The sequence below is a fragment of the Centruroides vittatus genome, unplaced genomic scaffold (genome assembly GCF_030686945.1).
Source record: "Centruroides vittatus isolate TY-2023 unplaced genomic scaffold, ASM3068694v2 contig_18, whole genome shotgun sequence".
NCBI classification, from domain to species: Eukaryota; Metazoa; Arthropoda; class Arachnida; order Scorpiones; family Buthidae; genus Centruroides; species Centruroides vittatus.
The window spans coordinates 5,534,457-5,554,492 of NW_027121101.1; the positions used below are offsets into that span (position 1 = coordinate 5,534,457).

Genomic DNA, 20,036 nt, shown 5'->3' on the forward strand with positions numbered 1-20,036 from the left:
GAACGTTAGACTACAGCTTCCGTAATATCCAACCCAAGTAAATTAAAAAGTCCATTAAATATTTTGTTCTATTCTTAAATTTAAAAATTGTGTTCGATTTTTTTACGCCTGATGACGTAGCAATTTTTTAAAATTAAAAGTATGTGATTTTAATGCTGATTTACTGTTTCTCGAATGACTGTCATAAATAATCAAAAGAATATCTAAAGTGATATTCATAAATAAAAAATCCCGTGTTTATTTGTATTCTTTCATTTCCTTTTCTCTTAAAATATTCATGTTTTCTATTTACTTTTAAAAATATTATTTCAGTAACTGGCAAAATTTAGATTTGATGTTCATTTATTTAATTTAATGCTCTTTGATATTGAATGCAAGACTGTAAAGAAATTATTATTTATCTCTTAAACTTTTATATTAAATGTCTTAAAATGCAATATTTTTTCATCATTTTGCAATTTAATGACACAAATGTTTTCCAAAACTTTTAATTTGTTTTATATCAACTTCTTAATCAAACTTTAAACAATGTTAAAAAAGAGGAAAATTTTACATTTAAAAAATGAGAAAATTGATTTGATTTAAGATTTCTGCATACAACGAGCTAGAATATATTACATAGAGTGACTGTAGCGACGCCATGTTGGAAAAAACTTGAGTACACATCCGCCATTTTCCTTTTGGTCAAGGGAGCGTGGCATTTGTGCCGAGTAAAGACAACGAGTTAGAATATTCTAACTCGTTGTGTAAAAGTGTGCTGTTGTACATACAATACATACAGGTATCTCTCGTATAACACGGTAGATACGTTCCGAAAAAGTGCTGTTATACGAATCCGTACTATAGGATTGTTCCAAAAGTTAACAAAAATCTACTATTCTTTTTCGTTATTAAGAGAAATATATTTATTAAAGCAATCAATACTTTATTTCCGACCAATAATTGACTAACAAGCACAATTGGAATACTGTTAATATCAGGGCTGTGGAGTCAAAATCGTCAAAAATCCGCCGACTCTGACTCCTTTTTACTTTCCCTACTTGTTATGTATATAAAACGGAAAAGTATTGAAATCGTGTCAACTTTGACTCCAAGTATTTTGCAAATTTACACGTTTGGAGACCTCCCGAATCCCAAAAATGTCAATTAAAGGGGGAAAATTCGCGCGTGTGTGCGTGATTGGCGTCTAATTTGTCTAATTTGTTTATTCTCTGTTCTGAGATATTAAACAATGTTCCAAAATGGGTATAAAGTTTAGGAAACGAAATTTGACACGGTAGCTATAAAGAGGCGTTAATGTTATTAAATTTTGGTTCTTAATTAAAAGTCGACAGGATGGTGACATAGAAGGGGTCATATGTCATATCTCCAGTGTGGTCGGACTTGATGAATATATTACTCGTTATTAGCGTTCAAAATTTTTTTATAAAACCCGTCTCTACCCTCAAAATTAAGCTTGAGTTTTTAATGATGAAATTTAATGATTTTTTTTATGCTCTGGAAAAAGTAAATCACATTGACCGTTCTTCAAATTTGGATGTTAAAACGGCGATACTGCACTAGCCAAGATACAGCATTGCCATCAACCCAAGTTTCAGTAGAGCTTTTATTTTCCGCTCTTAAAATTATTAAATCTGAATGCTGACTTAATAGAAGCGATTCTTTTTTAAAGAAGTAATCCAGTTTATAACAGAGATGAAAATAATAAATTAATCAACATGGCAAAATAAGCAACCTTTTTCTTTACCAGTCTAAATGCTATATTTCTTGACTTATTTTAATGTATGCGCATACTTGTATATTACCTAATATACTGGTATATTATGTACGGCATTTTTATTAAACTAATTTGTTTGTGCACGAATGTATTTACTGTTTTTATTTATACATACTTACCAAATACCATTGTCATCACCAAACAAGTCAATAAATATGAATTTATAGCCAATATTAAGTAGACGTGTCAAAATTTTAATGTTTAATTAATTTTTTAAAATCGTTTTATTTTGTATATATATATATTTTAAAGTAATCAGAATCGTCGTCATTATTACTTTTCCGGCTGTTATACAGTATAGGCCTACAGCAAAGGCAAATAACGACTTCTCCAGATTTTTATTCTTTTGGACTGCGGAAACCTCAAAACGTAGAGAAGTGCAAAAACATTCGGGGTTTTTTCTATTTGCACGGAATGTTAGAATGCGTGTGGGGACACGATTTAGTTCGACCACTTTGAAGCTTAATAACTCCTGTGTTAAACCATCCGGACTCGGATTCAAAAACCACAGAAGTTATTAAGCTTCAAATAGGGCGAACAAAATCGTGCTCCCCCCACATACAGTCTAACATCCATAGGCCTATATACAAGACGGCCGGATGGCCGAGCGGTAAAGGTGGCAGCCTACCGCTCTGGGGGACCCGGGATCGAATCCGAACGGGTCGAATAATCCCCAGGAATTTTTCGGGGGGTGGTCCGTTCGGATATGTCGGGCCCCGTCCCTCACCACCCGGTCGCCCCATTGTGGGCCTGGCCGAACCCATAATGGGCCTACTAAAAGAGGCCCTCTTAGTGCCCACAGGGCGGAAAGAGTTAAAAAAAAAAAAAAAAAAAAAAAAAAAAAAAAAAAAAAAGGCCTATATACAAAAAAAAAAAAAAAAAAAAAAAAAAAAACCCTCGAATCATTTGCATATCTTGATATTTCCATAAGTCCTGAATCCAAAAATGCCAAAAATTTGAGGATGGGTCATTTTCTGACCGATTCCTATACTTTTACGATTACTATACTATACGATTACTATACTCTGTTATACATAACTGCCGGGAAAGTAAAAGTTATCGAATACATATTTATATATCGACTATGTCATTACTTGGGAGAGTCTTTTAGCTTTGGAATAAAAAAAAGTTTCTACGTTCTTTCTTTATTAGAACTCTATTTATTGAAACTTTTATTCTGAGGTCATGTGATGACATCAGAATTCTCGGGCCTATTTTGTTAACAAGTCCGTCCCTGATCGGAATGTAAGGCAAAGTCAGAGTCGGTAGATTTTTACACGACTTCACAGCCATGGATAATATTAATTTTAGCTAAATAAGGGCGTTTTCTTTTTACAAAGTATCGTCATCTTCTGAGCTTTTTTGTTGATCTTGTTATCAGCAAGATCTTCATTTTTTTTATTTTTAGCATAATTTTCTATGGATGACAAAGTAAAAATATGTTATTAATCTGTAATTTGTTCTAGTGGGTCGCGTTTCTTCACTCCAGGACCGAACGATTTTTCTCCAGAATTTGTGCTCGAATATCGACTTGTTTCAGTTGGAACAGTTCAAGTACCGAGATACCGCCATATTTCGTTCGTAAATTTCACGAATGATTACTTACATACAGTTAAAAAAAGTTTAATAACACTTATCTAAAAATCCAGCAACAAGTTGCTTAACTTTTCAGGCAACATTAAAATTTTGTTGACGCCATCTGTTATATTTTGTTTTAAAAACTTTTTATATGTTTAACAACTATAAAATGGCAAAAAAAACCCTTAATTTTGAGAGTAGTGGATGGGTTTTAAAAAATTGTAAATTGCTAATAACGAGTAAAATCGTCATTAAGTCCGACCTTACTGGAGATACACACGAGTCCCATTATCTCCCCATCGCCTCGACCTTTACTCACTAAAATTTAACAGCATCAATTCCCTCATAAAACAAACCTCCCTGCAAAATTTCAGAAATTTTCGACAAAAAGCACATAAGTTACTAAGCTTCAAACTGGGTGAACAAAATCGTGCCCCCACCTACAAATACACACAGAGAATACAAATACAAATACACCCATTTTTTTTCTTTTGCATTTCTCGACGTTTCAAGGTATTTTTTAAAAACTCTTTCCGCCCTGTGGGCACTAAGAGGGCCTCTTTTAGTAGGCCCATTATGAGTTCAGCCAGACCCACAATGGGGCGACCGGGTGGTGAGGGACGGGGCCCGACATATCCGAACGGACTACCCCCGAAAAATTCCTGGGGATTATTCAACCCGTTCGGATTCGATCCCGGGTCCCCCAGAGCGGTAGGTGCCACCTTGACCGCTCGGCCATCCGGCCCAACGTTTCAAAGTGTCCTAAGTACAAAAGTTTTAAAATCTGGGAGATCATGTTTTGACCGAGCGCCATACTTTCCCTCTGTTATATATAACAGCCGGGAAAGTAAAAATGATTAAATAAACTTGACTAAATACGAAGATTAATGTATAAAAACAGAAGACAGTGACAGTCTTAAAGGGTTTTTTTTCAAACTCTTTCTGCTCTGTGGGCACTAAGAAGTCATCTTTTAGCAAGCCCATTATGGGTTTGGCCAGGCCCACAATGGGGCAGCCGGGTGGTGAGGAACGGGGACATGTCTGGACAGACCACCCCCGAAGAGGCCGGATGGCCGAGCGGTCAAGGTGGCAGCCTACCGCTCTGGGGACCCGGGTTCGAATCCCGACGGGTCGAAAAAATCCCCAGGAATTTTTCGGGGGGTGGTCCGTCCGGATATGTCGGGCCCCGTCCCTCACCACCCGGTCGCTCCATTGTGGGCCTGGCCGAACTCGTAATGGCTTGCAAAAAGAGGCCCTCTTAGTGCCCACAGGGCGGAGAGTTAAAAAAAAAAAAAAAAAGACCACCCCCGAAAAATTCCTGGGAATTTATCGAACCAGTTAAAATCGAACCCGGGTCCCACAGAGCGTTAGGCTGCCACTTTGACTGCTCGGCCATCTTATTAAAGGGCAAAGTCTGAAAGCAACGAGAACACGCGATTGATAGAAAAGATAGTAGTATTTTTTCTTCCTCGTCCTATCGGTTTTCATTGAATTAAACTTGATGAAAGGCACAAAACAAATTCAAAATTTCAATATTGTAAAATCCGTGGACAAATTTGAGACATCATGCAAGCTTGCTTGAAGAAAAAAAGACATCGAATAACGGATTCTACACTTAAAAATTGTGAAATTTTGTACGGACGATTTCCCAACCTGGAAATTGTGTTATACGAGGGATACATATATATAAATAATTACACACTTAAAATATCTTCTTTTAGCATTTCTTTAATAATTTCTAAAATTTTGAAAACTAAATGAGCGGAATTTTTATTTTGTTTTAAGATGCTGTTTTCTACTTTGATAATTTAATAGCATTTAATACAAGATAAGTTTTACATGTTTTTAAAAATTCTTTTGCTTTCAAAAATTTTACACTGTTAAATATTTAAAAAAAAAAAATTTTGTACAACTATACTTTTCTATACAGTAATACCTCGACTTACGCGAACCAGGAGTTACGCGATTTTCAAATTTCGACGATTCGTCTTTTGTTTCAGCGCCACGCAACTCTTGATTATTCACTCCCCCCAAACTATTGTTCAGCTTAAATGTTCGGACATGTCGTGCGGAATCGACGCATAGCTACAATTTATTTTGTGTTATTTCTGTGTTTGTTATATTTACGGAGACTTGAGAGACTCTACTATGTCATCTAAACGAAGTAGAACTGATTCTTCAGGATCAAACAAGAAAAGAAAAACTTTATCTTTGGAATGTAAAGTTAACATTATTAAAGACTTCGATACAAAAATGAAAATTTGTGAATTGGCAAAACTTGATCCTTTAGACCCAGTTCAATCAGATGATCGAATGACGGTTGGAAACTTGACAGAAGGCCTCAGTTTAATCGAAAAGGGGTTACAAATTTTAGAAAATATAGACTCCAACGAAGAGCGCATTTCTTCTACAAAACGAGAAATAAAAAAATTAGCATGCTACGAGGAAATTTTGCGGGAGAAAAAATCTCTGAGCAGTCAGACGAATTTGTTAAATTTTATGAAGCCTTCTACATCAAAATAACTTCGGTTTACGATTTTAATAGTATAATTTGTTATACGTATGTATTATCTAAGATTTTATTAAACATTTTTTTCTAAATTATTGTTTTCTTTAGTCTCCGGCCCCAATTAAAAGTAATTTGTATGTATTTATATGCGAAGTTATACCCTGACTTACGTGGTTATCGCTCGGTCCCACCTATCGCGTAAGTTCGGGGTATTATTGTATTTACATTACTTGATAGAAAGAATCTGTGTATTCAAATGAAGAGATTTAGACATGTCCTATAATAAAAGATAATATTTCCATTCATTTTAAACTTTCAAAATTCTCTGGTTATGGGATCTATATTGACTGCAATTCATTTTTTCAACTGAAGTATATATTGCATAAGAGAGGGATGGGTATTTTATATTGTTATTTAAACTTTCAAAATTAAGTTCTTTCTAAATATTGCAGTAGTAATACACAAAATTAATAATAACTATTAATAAAACTAATAATATAACTATAACTACATAGGTGGATTTAATGGTGGGTGCACTGGGCGCACAACCTGGGCCCCTGAATTCTGAAGGGCCCCACAAAGCCTCAATTTTAAACTTTTTTCTAATGACACCAAGTTTAGTTCCATATGTGCAATTTTAATTACATACAAGTTTACAATTGGCAGTAAATTTTGAATATATGATATATTACATTCAAATTTTAATGGAAATAAAATATTAATCGCACAATATTTTTTTTTATTTAAAAATATGGATAATGTATTTTTTTATTTTTCTTTTCTCTCTCTCTCTCTCTCTTTTTTTTTTTTTTTTTTTTTTGAGGGGCCCAATATTTTCTTCTGAGTCCAGGGCCTCAACCCATCTTAATCCGCCTCTGCTGACATACTTCTATTTTATAATGCACCAATGTTTTCTGCCAATAATTTTATGGTACAAAAATACTTTAGTATTTTATTCATATACATTTTTATTGTAATTTGAAAAATATGATAGAAATTACACAAGTATCTTGGAAAGTTTTTAATATTTGTATTAAATTAATCATTTTATGATAGACATATTTTTTATTTTATGTTCTCAAAAACTTCTAATGAAAAAACATGTTAAATTTTCTCTTGACCAAGTCTTTGTTGATAACTCAATTTTTCATTTTTTAAATTCTAGCATTACTTATAAAGTAGTAGAATTATTCTATTTAAGTCTATTTATAAGTTATGGCATATTAAAAAGATTGAATATATGTAAAATACTTTGATTTGTATTTTCCCCAAACTTTGTTTATACACAGTTTTATAGTATAGAAAATATGAAAATTAAGATCAAACTATTCTGTAGTGTAAAATATGATAAATCTAAACATCATGCTTTATCTTATTTTTTTTATTCTTGATCTCTAGAAAGTTATATCAGATTAAAGTCTAGTGTACTTGCACTCCTTGTCCTGCTCTTTGAATTTATGCTGATAAGTGGCAGGTGGAAACCAGTTTCATGCTTTTGTGCTATTTAAATCCGGTTAGAGAAATCAATATTGTAAGATTTACAAAATAAATAAGTTTGCAAGTTACATTTTTTCACTGTACTTATGTAATTATGTTGTTGGTTCAAAATAAATAAACACAATTATTAAATAAAATTAATAAAGTTTAAATTTAATTAAACAGTAATTGAAGCATAACCTGGTAATAGAAATAAATATTTTTAAGATTATGATTTAATAAAAAAAAAAAGTGATAAAATTAAAAAAAATTGTATATCTAGTGTATTTGATAAATATATTTTTGATAATGAAACATTGTATAATGATATAATCAAGTTTTACTTTCCTGGCTGTTATAACAGAGGGAGAGTATGCAATCTGGCAAAAAATGACCCCCCCAGGTTTTTACATTTTTGGCCATAGGACAGCTTGAAACGTTGAGAAACACAAAAAAAAATTCAGGGGTAATTCTGTATGTATGGATGTTTGTGTGTATGGGGTGGACAGTTTTGTTCACCCCATACACACAAACATCTATACATAATCTGAATAATCACCACTCACTGGAACAAATGTTTGATTAATAACAAATATTTTTATTTTAATGTTGTCAGTAAAAACATTTTGTGATAAAAATGAGCCATTTTAATTTAAAAATAAAATGAAACCTTAGTTAAGAAAAGGGCAACCCAATGACAAAGGAGTCCTATTCTCAATAATTAGATTAATTCATTGTAAACAATATATCACCTTGGCTAACTTAAGTGTTGAAAATAAAATGCATTTTTCTGCAGTTTACTGAAGAAAAATGCATTTTATTACTAATAATCTAATCTACAGTAACAAGAGAGGTTACTTCCATTTATAACTGAAATACAATAGTTAACTAACTCAAATTGGATTGTATAAGGCTAATGTAGCCTTAATTTTTATGCTTAGAAAATGTAAAAGAAACTGTTATAATGGTATAACTAATGCTATAACTAATAATTATCATACAAAGTAACAGGAAACTAATCCTTTATACAATAAAAGTTGATTGATTGATTTTATGATAATTAAATCATAAGTTAATATTTTTACTTTTATTTTTTTGGTAAAAAAAAATCAAATAATGCTTCCCCTGCTTTGAAATGGACTTTAATAGATTTTATTTCTATAATTAATTTTTTAGTTTCTTCTTAGCTTATAGATGGATTTCTTAATGTTTGTTTGAAAATTTAAAATTTTTACTGGAACTGTTAAATCAGATAATGAACTTGGTTCTTCTTCTATATTGCAGTTTGATTTAAAATTCTAATTTTCATCAATCTTCAGAAGTTTTTGGAAAATAACTTTCACCACCAACTTTCTTATATTTTCCATATTGCTTGAAAACTTTCCTATTACTATTTCCTATTATTTAAATAAATAAGCATCTTTAAAATTATGATAAAAATAATAATAATTATATACAGTTCATTAAAAAAAGTAAAAAAGTAATTAAATTGTAAGGTTTAGAAATATATGTAACAATAATAACAAGCATATTCAAATACACTTTTTAATTAATATTCTTTAAAACTATATTTCTTTACTTTAAAAAAGTAGAACAAACAATAAACATTTTTTTGAAATCACTTTGAACAAAAAATAAAAATAAAAATGCATTCCAAAAAAACATTGTAATGTGCAAGAATTAGTCAATTTGAAGCAAGAAAAGCAATATTTAAAATATTTGATATAATGTATAAGGAGCATGAAATGTTAATATGCCATATTATCACTCTTGACAGCCATATGACAGGCCAAAAAAGTTTGAAGAACATCGTTTTAATGTTTTTTTTGATAAAATTCATTATTTGCTTTTAATAAACAATAAATGGATTTTAGATCATGCTTTTTACACAGGTAAACAAGTCTCTTTTCCAGCTGATTATTACAATACAGATAGGACTGCAACATGTGGGAAGATAATATAATATTTTATACTATTGTGGATCTTACACTAAGTCAGGACTGTACCAAACAATGACATAATTACCCAGATCCTGATTTAAAGGGTGTTTGGTTATATCAACATCTAATGGAAATAAGGCAAGGTCAATTATGAAGTTGTAAAGAATGACAAAATAACTAATTTTAGTTTTTATTAAATAGCAACTGTATCTTGGAACAAGCTTTCTAAACATGATAAGTACAATGAGAAATAACTTCAAAAATAATTAAATGCTTTGTCATATTATTTATATGTTATTTTTATTATATATTACATTATTTTTCAAAAATAATAAGCTTGATCTTATTATAACATTACACATGTGATAAATTGTAATAAACCAACTTTATGTTTAATAAGTACTGTGTGGGATTATATTTTTTAAATGTTTCAAAAATTAATACTTTATGAAAAAACTAATATTCATAATTAACTGTATGTTAATTAATTAATATTATAATGAATAATAATTATAATCATTAATAAATAATAAATATATAATTAATATACTGTATATTAATTATGTGTGTTAAATTTAAATTGTCATGATTTTGTAATTTTAAAATTAAATGATTTTTTTTTGTTATTCTGTCCTATATTACACTCATGTGCAAAATTTAAGGATAATGTGGTGTAAGGCAGTGTTTCTCAAACTTTTTGGTCCGCGACCCCCTTTTTGCATTTAAAAATTTCAAAGGACCCCGAAGAATGAGTATGTGTAGAAAAACATCCCGGAGGTAGTGGGTCAATTTAAATTCAGGAGGAGTTAATTTCTTTTGTTTAATTAATCTATCCCAGTTGAAATTCCTCTCCTTTGCGTGTCGCTTTGCGTTGAATTTTTGTCAATGTTAAGATTAACGAAATTTTTTAAAAAATTATTTCTTTATTTTTCACAAACAAAATAAATATTTTGAAAAATATAACAACAAAAGAAATTATATTTTGGAAGATAATCTAGTCTCGAAACGTTCCAATTCAGCACAATACAGACCTCAGAAAAACAAGCAAAACTTACCACTCATGATGGGAAAAAGTCTCGTTCAAATACTGGCGCGTCCTTAAGGACCCTCCCAGTGTTGCTGCTAAAAACACATACCAACTAAAATAATATCGGAGTATCCCAAGACATAGCCAAATATTGCAGCGCCACAGCACTAGCGGAAATTCGAATTTGCCGACTGAAACGCTTTCGGTTGATCAGTTTCCGGATAACGACGCTCTACTGTTTTTCTCACTGGACTTACCTACAGACGCAACGCTTCTAGCGAACACCGTTCCAAATGACAACATTGTTCTATTATAGTTTAGGCGGAGAGTGGCACTCGGGGATTTCCCAATAGCGCACAAATTTATGAATATTATATTTATGGTCGTATTTAAATATTTATACTGTTTTTATTATTTATATGCGCAATTTATTTAAGTAAAAATTATTTTATATATTTTTGATATCTATTATTTCTAAACATGAATCCATAGTGAATTTATAAAATATTTGGAAAAAAAATTGATCTGGCATCATTTTTTCAGCGACCCCCCAAATATTTTTTATGACCCCCACTTTGAGAATCACTGGTGTAAGGTGTTTATGACAGTAAAAACAAGGAAAATTTCCCATATATGGATTGCAGGTTGCATTGCAAATGGTGTCAAACTACAAACAGTGTGAGAAAATGTACAGAGTGGGCAACATGGACGACGGTTGAGAATGGTGTGAAAATCAGAAAATGTACCCATGTGTTAGTCCAGGAAACAAGGTGTGGCACAGGGACATTAATAGTGTGTGTGATCACCCCGCACTGCAAGACATGCACCACAATGCGAATGCATGCTGAGAATGAGGTTATCAAGAAGTGGCCTGGGTATGGCTTCCCATTCTTGGACCAGTGCTTCCCTGAGCTAGGGAATGGACCTTAGAGCCATTTGGTGACGTGCAATCCACCTGCCAAGCATGTCCCATGCATGCTCTATTGGGTTCAAGTCTGGCGAGTGACTGGGCCAATCAAATCGTCTGATATCTTCTGTTTCAGGGTACTCATCCACTATGCCTGCCTGATGGGGACGAGCATTATCATCCATCAGAATGAAGTCACTGCCCACTGCATCTCGAAAGAGACAAACATATTGGTCCAGGATGGCATCTCGATACACCGCACCTGTGATCGAACCCCATGGAAAGACATGTAGGGGAGTGCGAGACCCTAGGATGATGCCACCCCACACCATGACTCCTCCACCTCTGTACTGGTCCAGTTCAGTAATGTTCTCTGGATGGAACCGTATTCTAGGTTCTCTCGAGATGAAGACACGTCATGATCACTGCTGAGACTAAACCTGGTTCATCTGTAAACAAGACATGACTCCATTGCTCCTGGGTCCATGTGTGATGTTCTCTGGACCAATTCAAACAAGCTCTTCTTTGCACATAGTTTAATGGAACACATCTTGCTGGTCTTCTGGCATACAGGTGTTCCTCAGCTAACCGTCTGTACGCTGTAAAGCTTGAAATGTTGGTCCCTGTAGCAGCTGCAAGATCTCTAGCGAGATCCAAGGCGGTGCTGTGTCTATTGCATCTGGCTGTTAGGCGTAAGTAATGGTCTTCTTGGCTGGTGGTACACCTTGGACGGCCTCACACACCTCAGAGTGACATTTTCACCCTGCTGAAATCGTTGCCAAACCCTTGAGATGACACTTTGGGGGACACTCAATGCACGTGACACTTCCATTTGGATCTGACCACTCTCTAGTCATCCGATGATTTGTCCACGCATAAAATCATCCAAATGGTGTCTCTGCACCATTCTCCTACATGTGCACTATCAGTATGGCCACCAACACTGCTGTGTGTATTCAATCTGTGATGCAATGAAAACAACTATTGGTGTGTTGAAACTGCGTGCGACACGTATCTGACTACAATGAGTGTTTAAAGTGCCACCAAGTGGTAGGGTTGTGGATCAAGCGTGACACACAGTCAAGGACTCAAACTAGGAAACACTACATGCACTTACCACTGTTTCCCAACATGTTTTCTATGCAAATGCACATTATCCTTAAGTTTTGCACATGAGTGTATATAACTGATGAAGCCAAAGTTGTACTAAAATTGATGGTGAGAATAAAAAAAATTTGATATAATGAATTTATCTTGAAAAACTTTTGAGTACACAGAGAGACATACCACATCTTGACAGTCAAAAGAATTCTACTTTTATTAGTTAATTATGAAAAACTGATCTAAATTTAATTATTTTAAAGTACTTTTATTTGTATTTTTTACATTTATATTTTTTTTCTTTGTTCTTATCATTGAAGCTTTATCAATTTCTCAAAATTATCAATCATTAGACACAGATAGACAACATTCAAAATTACCAATGTTTGCAGATATCTTTTATGCACTCAAAATAATTGCAAACTAATCAACAATGGGTCAAAATTCAAAAACTTGCAATAATATATTCTGGATGTCTACATTACGATAAATGATGCAATGTTGTTAGTCATGCAAGTTCTGTGGTTATACATAATTTGCATCATCTAAGATACAGTAATTGTTTCCCCAATAATTGGGTAGAAGAGACTTTTATTATTAACCTACATAATTAATAAAGGTCGGATGCTACAACACCGGATTGAACTAAAAACTTACTTAAAGCCTGTTACCGGTGCGCTTCACTTAAAAAAAAAAAAAAAAAATTTTTTTTTAAGTGAAGCGCACCAGTAACAGGCTTTAAGTAAGTTTTTAACCTACATAATTCTGTACTAATCTTCCCTTAGTTTTGCAGATGATTCAACTAAACTGAAATTTCTATTGCTAAGCTATAAGGAAAATATAAGAAGTTAAATAAGGTTATCAATGATTTAGTTTCATAAATTGCTAAAAAAAAAAAAAAATGGTTTGGTTTATTTGTATATGGTAACATGGGTGATCTGTTGAGGGGATGCCTCCTGGGAGGACTTTCTTTGGACAAGTGGCCCTTACAATATGTTTGCTTATTCACCAATTAATTAATAAACACACCAAAACAGCAAAATTAGTTTAATCTGTCAAAGGTTTTCAACCTCTTTAATAGATCAATATCAGAACCACCTCAGAACAATTTGAACTAAATGTTTAAATAACTAACTGTAAAGGAACAGAAATGCAAAACTTCAAATTGACATCTGAATACAAATAGATAAATAAATAAAAATAAAAACAAACATCTCAACTAATACTTTATTGCTTCCTGTTTTTTTTTGTTCTTTGGAAAAAAGCACAAAATTGCTGTCATAAAGGAATGCTATTTGATGAATAAAATAGACTTTATTTTGTACAACTTATCAGTTTTGTACAATGGAGCAGATATGCATTTCAGGCTATTTTCCCCTCTTCAGTCCATTTTTTTTTTGTACAATTGCTAATACTGTATATAATATAATAAATTACATTAAAATTAATGATTACTTATATTTTTTTACATATGTTTAAAACTTAGAAAAAAAATAAGGTTACCTGAAATTATATTTATCATTTTTTTTCTGAGTTTTAAACATATGTAAAAAAATATAAGTAATCATTAATTTTAATGTAATTTATTATATTACACAGTATTAACAATCATACAAAAAAAAAAAAAAAAAAAAAAAAATTTTATTTATCAAAGACAGTGGGTGATCAGTTAACAGTTCAGACTGCAAACAAATTGGACAGCAAACACTTTCACAAAAGATTTTTATGTTCAAACAACAAACACATTTTCAGATAACAAACACCTGACAGAACAAACAAGAAGAAATGGTGTTGCATTTAAGATTTGTAAAACTATATTTTAATGGCATCTATACATGGTTTATGGAATGAGACTTTCACAGTTGTATACATAACCTTTTTTGCACTAGTTAATTTCTGTTCTCTGAATTTTTGTAAATGCTTTTCTGAACTTTTTATTTAAAATACTGATAATATTATGGGCCTAAAAGAGGAGTGTCAAGAACTGTGTTCACTTTAGAAACTAAGCAAGAGATAATAGCCAAGATAGAGAGTGGGCAGATGTCTGATATTGTAGACAGATGACTTCAACAGGTCTACAGTAGATACAATCTTAGCTAAGAAAGATATAATCAAAAAGACTCAAGCAGATAAAGGAGTAATGAAAATCGTATCTGAGAAACAAAGATGTGCCATCCATAAAAAAATGGAGAGATTGCTTTTAGTTTGTTATTACATGTAAATAAACATAGTAAGAAAGTATATAATTTTTTATTTATTTTTTGGGGTCTCCAGAACAAAATCAAATTCCCACAAAAATCTATGGTAAATTGATAATCAGTTAATGAACAATTTGGATAGTGAACATGATCTTGGAAACAGATTATGTTTGTTAACCGATCACCCACTTGTAGTGTTCCTGTATGATAAGTTCTAACAGCAATTTTGTGTTTTTTTCCCAAAAAAACATCTCAATTACTTATATTAATAAACATACATAAAATAATATGTACTGCACATGCTAATAAAGATAACTAAATAGATGCATTCTCTAACAAATGAATTATTAGTTTTTCTTTATTTTCTAAATTTCTAATTTATTTTGTAATTATCTAATAAAAATTAAAAAATAAAATAAAATAAAATAAAATACAGATCAGGTATAGCCAAATATAACAAATATAAATTACAGTCTGAAATATACAAATATCAAGTAGACTCTAGCTTTGGTGAATCTGTCAATGAGAGTTTCCTTTACATCTTTGGCATTCAGACTGGCACTTAGAAATCAAATATGTTCAGCAGTTAAACTAATTTGGTTGTTTTGGTATGTTTATTAATTAACAAAAACTGATATATTTTTTCCTTTAACAAGACAAATGCAATTTAGATTGATTTAAAGTAAAATTTATTAACTATTTATAATTTAGTATTTAAACTTACGATTTTTTGAAGATCTCACATGAATTATTTTAAAATTATTATTAAGTTCCTTGGCAAACTTTCTAATAGTAGAATTTAAATAACAACAATATCTCTTTACTCTTTGTAGTCTTAATACCTATAATAATTTTATAAAAGTTAAGAAAATTATTCTTCCTGAAAATACAAATTTAAAACATAATTAAAAATAAAATTTCAATATCTTAATTAAGAGAAACAAATCAAAAAATTCTCTCCACCTTCCTATTTAATGATGTGATAAAAGAATTAAAAAGCAAAATTAGTATTCAAGAAATAATGAAGTTTTTTGACTTTTTAAAAGATTCTCCTTCAAAATATCCTTGACAATTATAGATGTAGAAATGAAACTATATACTTTATATATAAGTATCAATTCAAAAATGTTAACTGTAGCCAATTTCTAATAACAGAGTTAAATAACATACATTACAACGTTGCTATTTGTAAAGGAGTTTCCCTGATGATACAAATTTCTAGAATCCAAGAAAAAATATTTGCACTCAAAGCAATTAAGCAACATTTTTGATTGAAAGCTTTTGCTGAAATGATATACTCACTATTTCTTGAATGTCAAAGAAAGTTTCCATACTTGAGTTTTTCCTACACATATTTCGGAAAATTGATTTTAATATTTGACATATTTAATATAACATTTGATCATAAACTCATTGATATATCAGAATTCCAAGATTTTGTACAATTAACTTATTTTCATGCAGATTACCCTTAGATTACCTGTGTTTGAAAAGTGCTTTCAAACAGTCAGGTTATGTGATGAGACACATATGCCAATTTTCAATTTCATTATGAACTCATCAAACAAGTTTTCCATTGTTTCAAGTCACTAAAAGTGTCTTTAGAACATGTGAAAAATCTTTGTGCCTGCAGAATATGTCAATTTTGAATGGAAATCATGTGACTTCCAGTCCAGACCAAAAGTTCATCTGCAACATCTGCAAAATCAGTTTATTGCAGTACATTCTATTGTGTTTTTATACAATATTTGTTATTTGTAAATACATTTTTCTTATTTAAAAACATGTAACAAAAAAACTGCAGTGTTTTGAGGGGCTCCAGAATGGATTAATGGCATTTCAATGGGGAAAACTGATTTGACATACAGTAATTTGAGTTACGAGTTTCAACATGGAATGAATTAAACTCTTTAGTCAAGGCACCACTGTATTTCCATTCTTAAGATTAATGAAGGATAGACGGATGGATAAACAGATGGACAACAGTGGGAATTTATTATTATTTAGTTACTCCATTTTTAAAATCCAAAATTTAATACTTCAAATATGACAGATCCTTTTTAATATACTCTCTTTGACAAAAAAAAATTGACACACCAAGAAGGAATTATCCAATTAGAACAAAATTTGGTTTGTTTATTGTACATGCACAAAAAAAGAAATGACTACAATTTTAAAACAATTGGATGATTAACTTCAGATAAAGAGCTACACAAAGTGAGGAAGTCAATAAGATATTGGACCACCTCTTGCCTGAATACAAGCTGTTATCCAGAGTGGCATTGATTCATAAAATTGACAAATGGTATTCTGAGGGATTTCTTGCCAAACAGTGTTCAATTGGTGGACTAAATCATTGACATACCCAAACGGTCATGTGCAATGCCCAATCAGGCTCGAAATGTGCTCAATTGGAGAGAGATCTGCCAATCTGGCTAGCCAAGAAAGGTTATTGTAAGGCCGTGAAGACATTCATGTGAGAGGCATGCTGTGCATGGCCAGGCATTGTCTTGTTGGAAAGTATGCCCTGAGTGCTGCAAAAGGAATGATATCACAACAGATCTCAGAATGTCATCAATGTATTGCTGTGCTGTGAGGGTGCCATGGACTGACTACCATTAAGGGGGTCTGGTTAGTAAAAGAAATGGTACCCCAAACCATAACTCCTTGTTGTTGGGCCATGTAGTGTTTGACAGTAATAGTGGGATTCTTATGATGGCCAGAATGTTTCCATACATATCTATGTTGATCGTTAAAACTCAGTTCAAGGTGGGACTCACCAACAAAGATGATTCAACCCTAATCAGAACAGTTCCATGTTAATTGAGCCGGCACCACTACAATTATTCTCGATGATTCCTACAGGTCAGTGGCAGCCAGTGTAATGGGCATTGTGAACATAGATTCCACTTGTATCTAGCAATGATCCCAGTGGCCACTTTGGCATTTGTGAGCAAGTCAATGCTGGTGGCTATCAGAGACTTAAAATCCCACCAGTGTGAGTATGCCGACTAACTGGGGGAAATCGTTATCTCTCGACAGGGATAGGCTTGGGGCTCTCACGTATGTGAGTGGTGTCATAGGAGGCAGAGAATACAAAGTGCCTTTACAAAAACTGTTTATTAAAATGAAAGTTTCTTACACAATAAGAAAGGAGGCATATCTGCACCGCACACCGGGATATATAAAATTAGACTCACTTCAGCCAGTTTGGAATTGAAAGGAGGTTATGAAAACATTCGATATTCAAGAGTTAATCATAATTTACACCAGTTAATGAGTGAAGTGAGTCTAATTTTATATGAAAGGAGTCCTTGAAGATAAACAAAAAGTTATCTACTGTCCCAATCCTTCCATATGCATAGATTTTTGATCAAATGTCATCCATCGGGTGGCCCTGAGGCAGCGGTGAGTTAGTGTCCAAAGGTCTAGGCAGGCACACATGGAACTATAATGACCTCACTTGTAGAGTCAAGGTAATTATGATGACAGCCAAACCCTGTGTCCTTGAACACCTGGGTTTTATAGAATTTTTGTCCCAAAATCTTCTCCTAATTGGCTGGGCTTCCCCTTCCTCACTCCCCAATTGGTCTATCACCTGTCTCCAGGTGGAAAATTGAGACTAGTTCGGGTTGCAAGAAAGGTCTGCCTGAGATGGTCCATCTGACACCATCCCTTCAACTCTGACCGAGATTACCTAGAACTAAGACACCCATGCTCATATTGTCTCTTGTCATTTCCTTTTATTGCATTTTAAATTATAAATATTTTCCTTTCTTTGATTGTATATGAACGATGATGTGAAAGTCTGGCATCGTCGTTTTGACGCAGGTAACTCAACACCTTGCAGAATCAGTTGTTTCTCCATGCCACATAAATAATTTTTTACAAAATTTGTATGCCATTTTTAAGTCTGAACTATCTCTGGGACCTCACACATTGGTCACACAATGGATAGTTGATAGTGACAATTCTGGTGCTATTACTACTGCTCAAACAATCACTCTATCTTCCCATTCTGTCATCACTATAGGACAGCCACTGCCTGCTTTTCTCTGCACTTTGCCATTCAAGACCCATTCATGCCAGCATCATTTAATTTCTGCATCACTCCAATACAATGTTGAGCAATACGTTAATTTGTCCCTTCATCCTCTTTTAGTCCAATGACCAATTTAACTGGGCATGGGGACTTCCCCCATTATCTGCACCAGTTCAAAAAAGTGGACAGTGAGCAATGTGACTGTGATATGTCAACAAGGGACGCACATCACATCCTATTCCATTGCCCAAAATATGATTATCAGCATAGTCCTCTTTATGCAAACTGCATTCAGCAGGGACTATCTTGGCTGCCAAACCTGAGTGACTTATGCAGCAAAAAGGAACTGTACATGGCAATGGTCACATTCATAAACAGTATAGCCCTTCACTAACAAGGCCTAATGTGAGATCGCAGATTTAGGGCCAATAATTAACAAAAATAAATTGTAAAATTTATTGTAAAAATTAGAATAATAATTTTTAACTACAACAAAATTTTATCAATGGATGTATAATGCTTTCGTTTTTGAAAGAAAAAGGAAGTTGAACTTCCCTCAGACGGCCGACTCTTGTCTGATTCAGATGTGACTTTTGCACACGTTACTTGGCCATCTACGAAAGCCGTCTGTCTCTATAAAAGAAAAAATTTTCCTGCCTAAAATGTGCAATTCCTGGGAGATCAAGTTGACACCGGAATGAGCCATACTAGTTAGCAATTCATTGGAGGTTTATCTATGACCCGAACTTGCCACATAGTGCAATTTATCAGAGGTACGACTAGACCTGAATTCGCCATGGTTATCATATGAAGAATAGTCCACATAGAAACGGAATAGGATTTTATGCACATATGAAGGTTGTTTCCTCAAGATCCTCTCCCAACATGAAGAATATGTAATCAACTAGATCAACCACAGAGGTAGTATAATTTTGGTAGAATTATGTGAACTCTATTACGTGTATAACTCTCCTACGTGAGGTAAGCTTAATTTGTAAGATAGATAGTATATCCATGAGGTTAGGCTTAGATATATCAATAGAAATTTCATGTATTGCATTTTTATGCTAATTGCACTTTATTCAATCATTTGTATATTATTGTAATTCCCATTTATTTGATTATATTAAATTTGTTGTTAATTGTTTAGAAAAACAATCTCATGTTTTTATCACTCCTATGCACACCCGCTCAACGTAAATCCCTCCTATGATAAGTAGATGTTACCACTTGAACGTCAAGTTAAAATTAGACACATGGTAATCCGTGCACTCCAAATTTGATAACCTGGTGTCAGTCATGACAGGAGAGAAGTGATCTTACAAGCATTTATCTCCGCACTCCCATTTTTATTTAAAGCCATCCTTTTCAGACAACCAAGGGCCAGTCTTACCGACTGTGTCGCCGATTAAGTGATATGAAATTTCTCCCAAACTTCCTACCCCCCAGCTAAGTATCCTCACACCTAATCTCTATTAGGC

General features: G+C 32.8%; 1 protein-coding gene across 5 annotated transcripts in view; it reads right to left on the minus strand.

Moving 5' to 3' along the window:
- Positions 1-8,348: 8,348 nt before the first annotated feature.
- The window catches only part of LOC136969621 (tigger transposable element-derived protein 1-like), a 36,725-nt gene continuing 25,037 nt past the window's right edge, over positions 8,349-20,036 (minus strand). For 2 of the 5 annotated variants that reach the window (XM_067263870.1, XM_067263872.1), the window contains exons 4-5: positions 15,238-15,355; positions 8,436-8,737 (exon numbers count right to left, since the gene is read on the minus strand). In XM_067263870.1, the coding sequence (XP_067119971.1) occupies positions 8,649-8,737; positions 15,238-15,355 (207 nt within the window). In that variant the 3' untranslated portion in view covers positions 8,436-8,648. Of the gene's footprint in view, positions 8,738-15,237; positions 15,356-20,036 lie in introns of all 5 variants that reach the window. The other 3 variants (XM_067263873.1, XR_010879846.1, XR_010879847.1) reach the window with 3 other exon arrangements.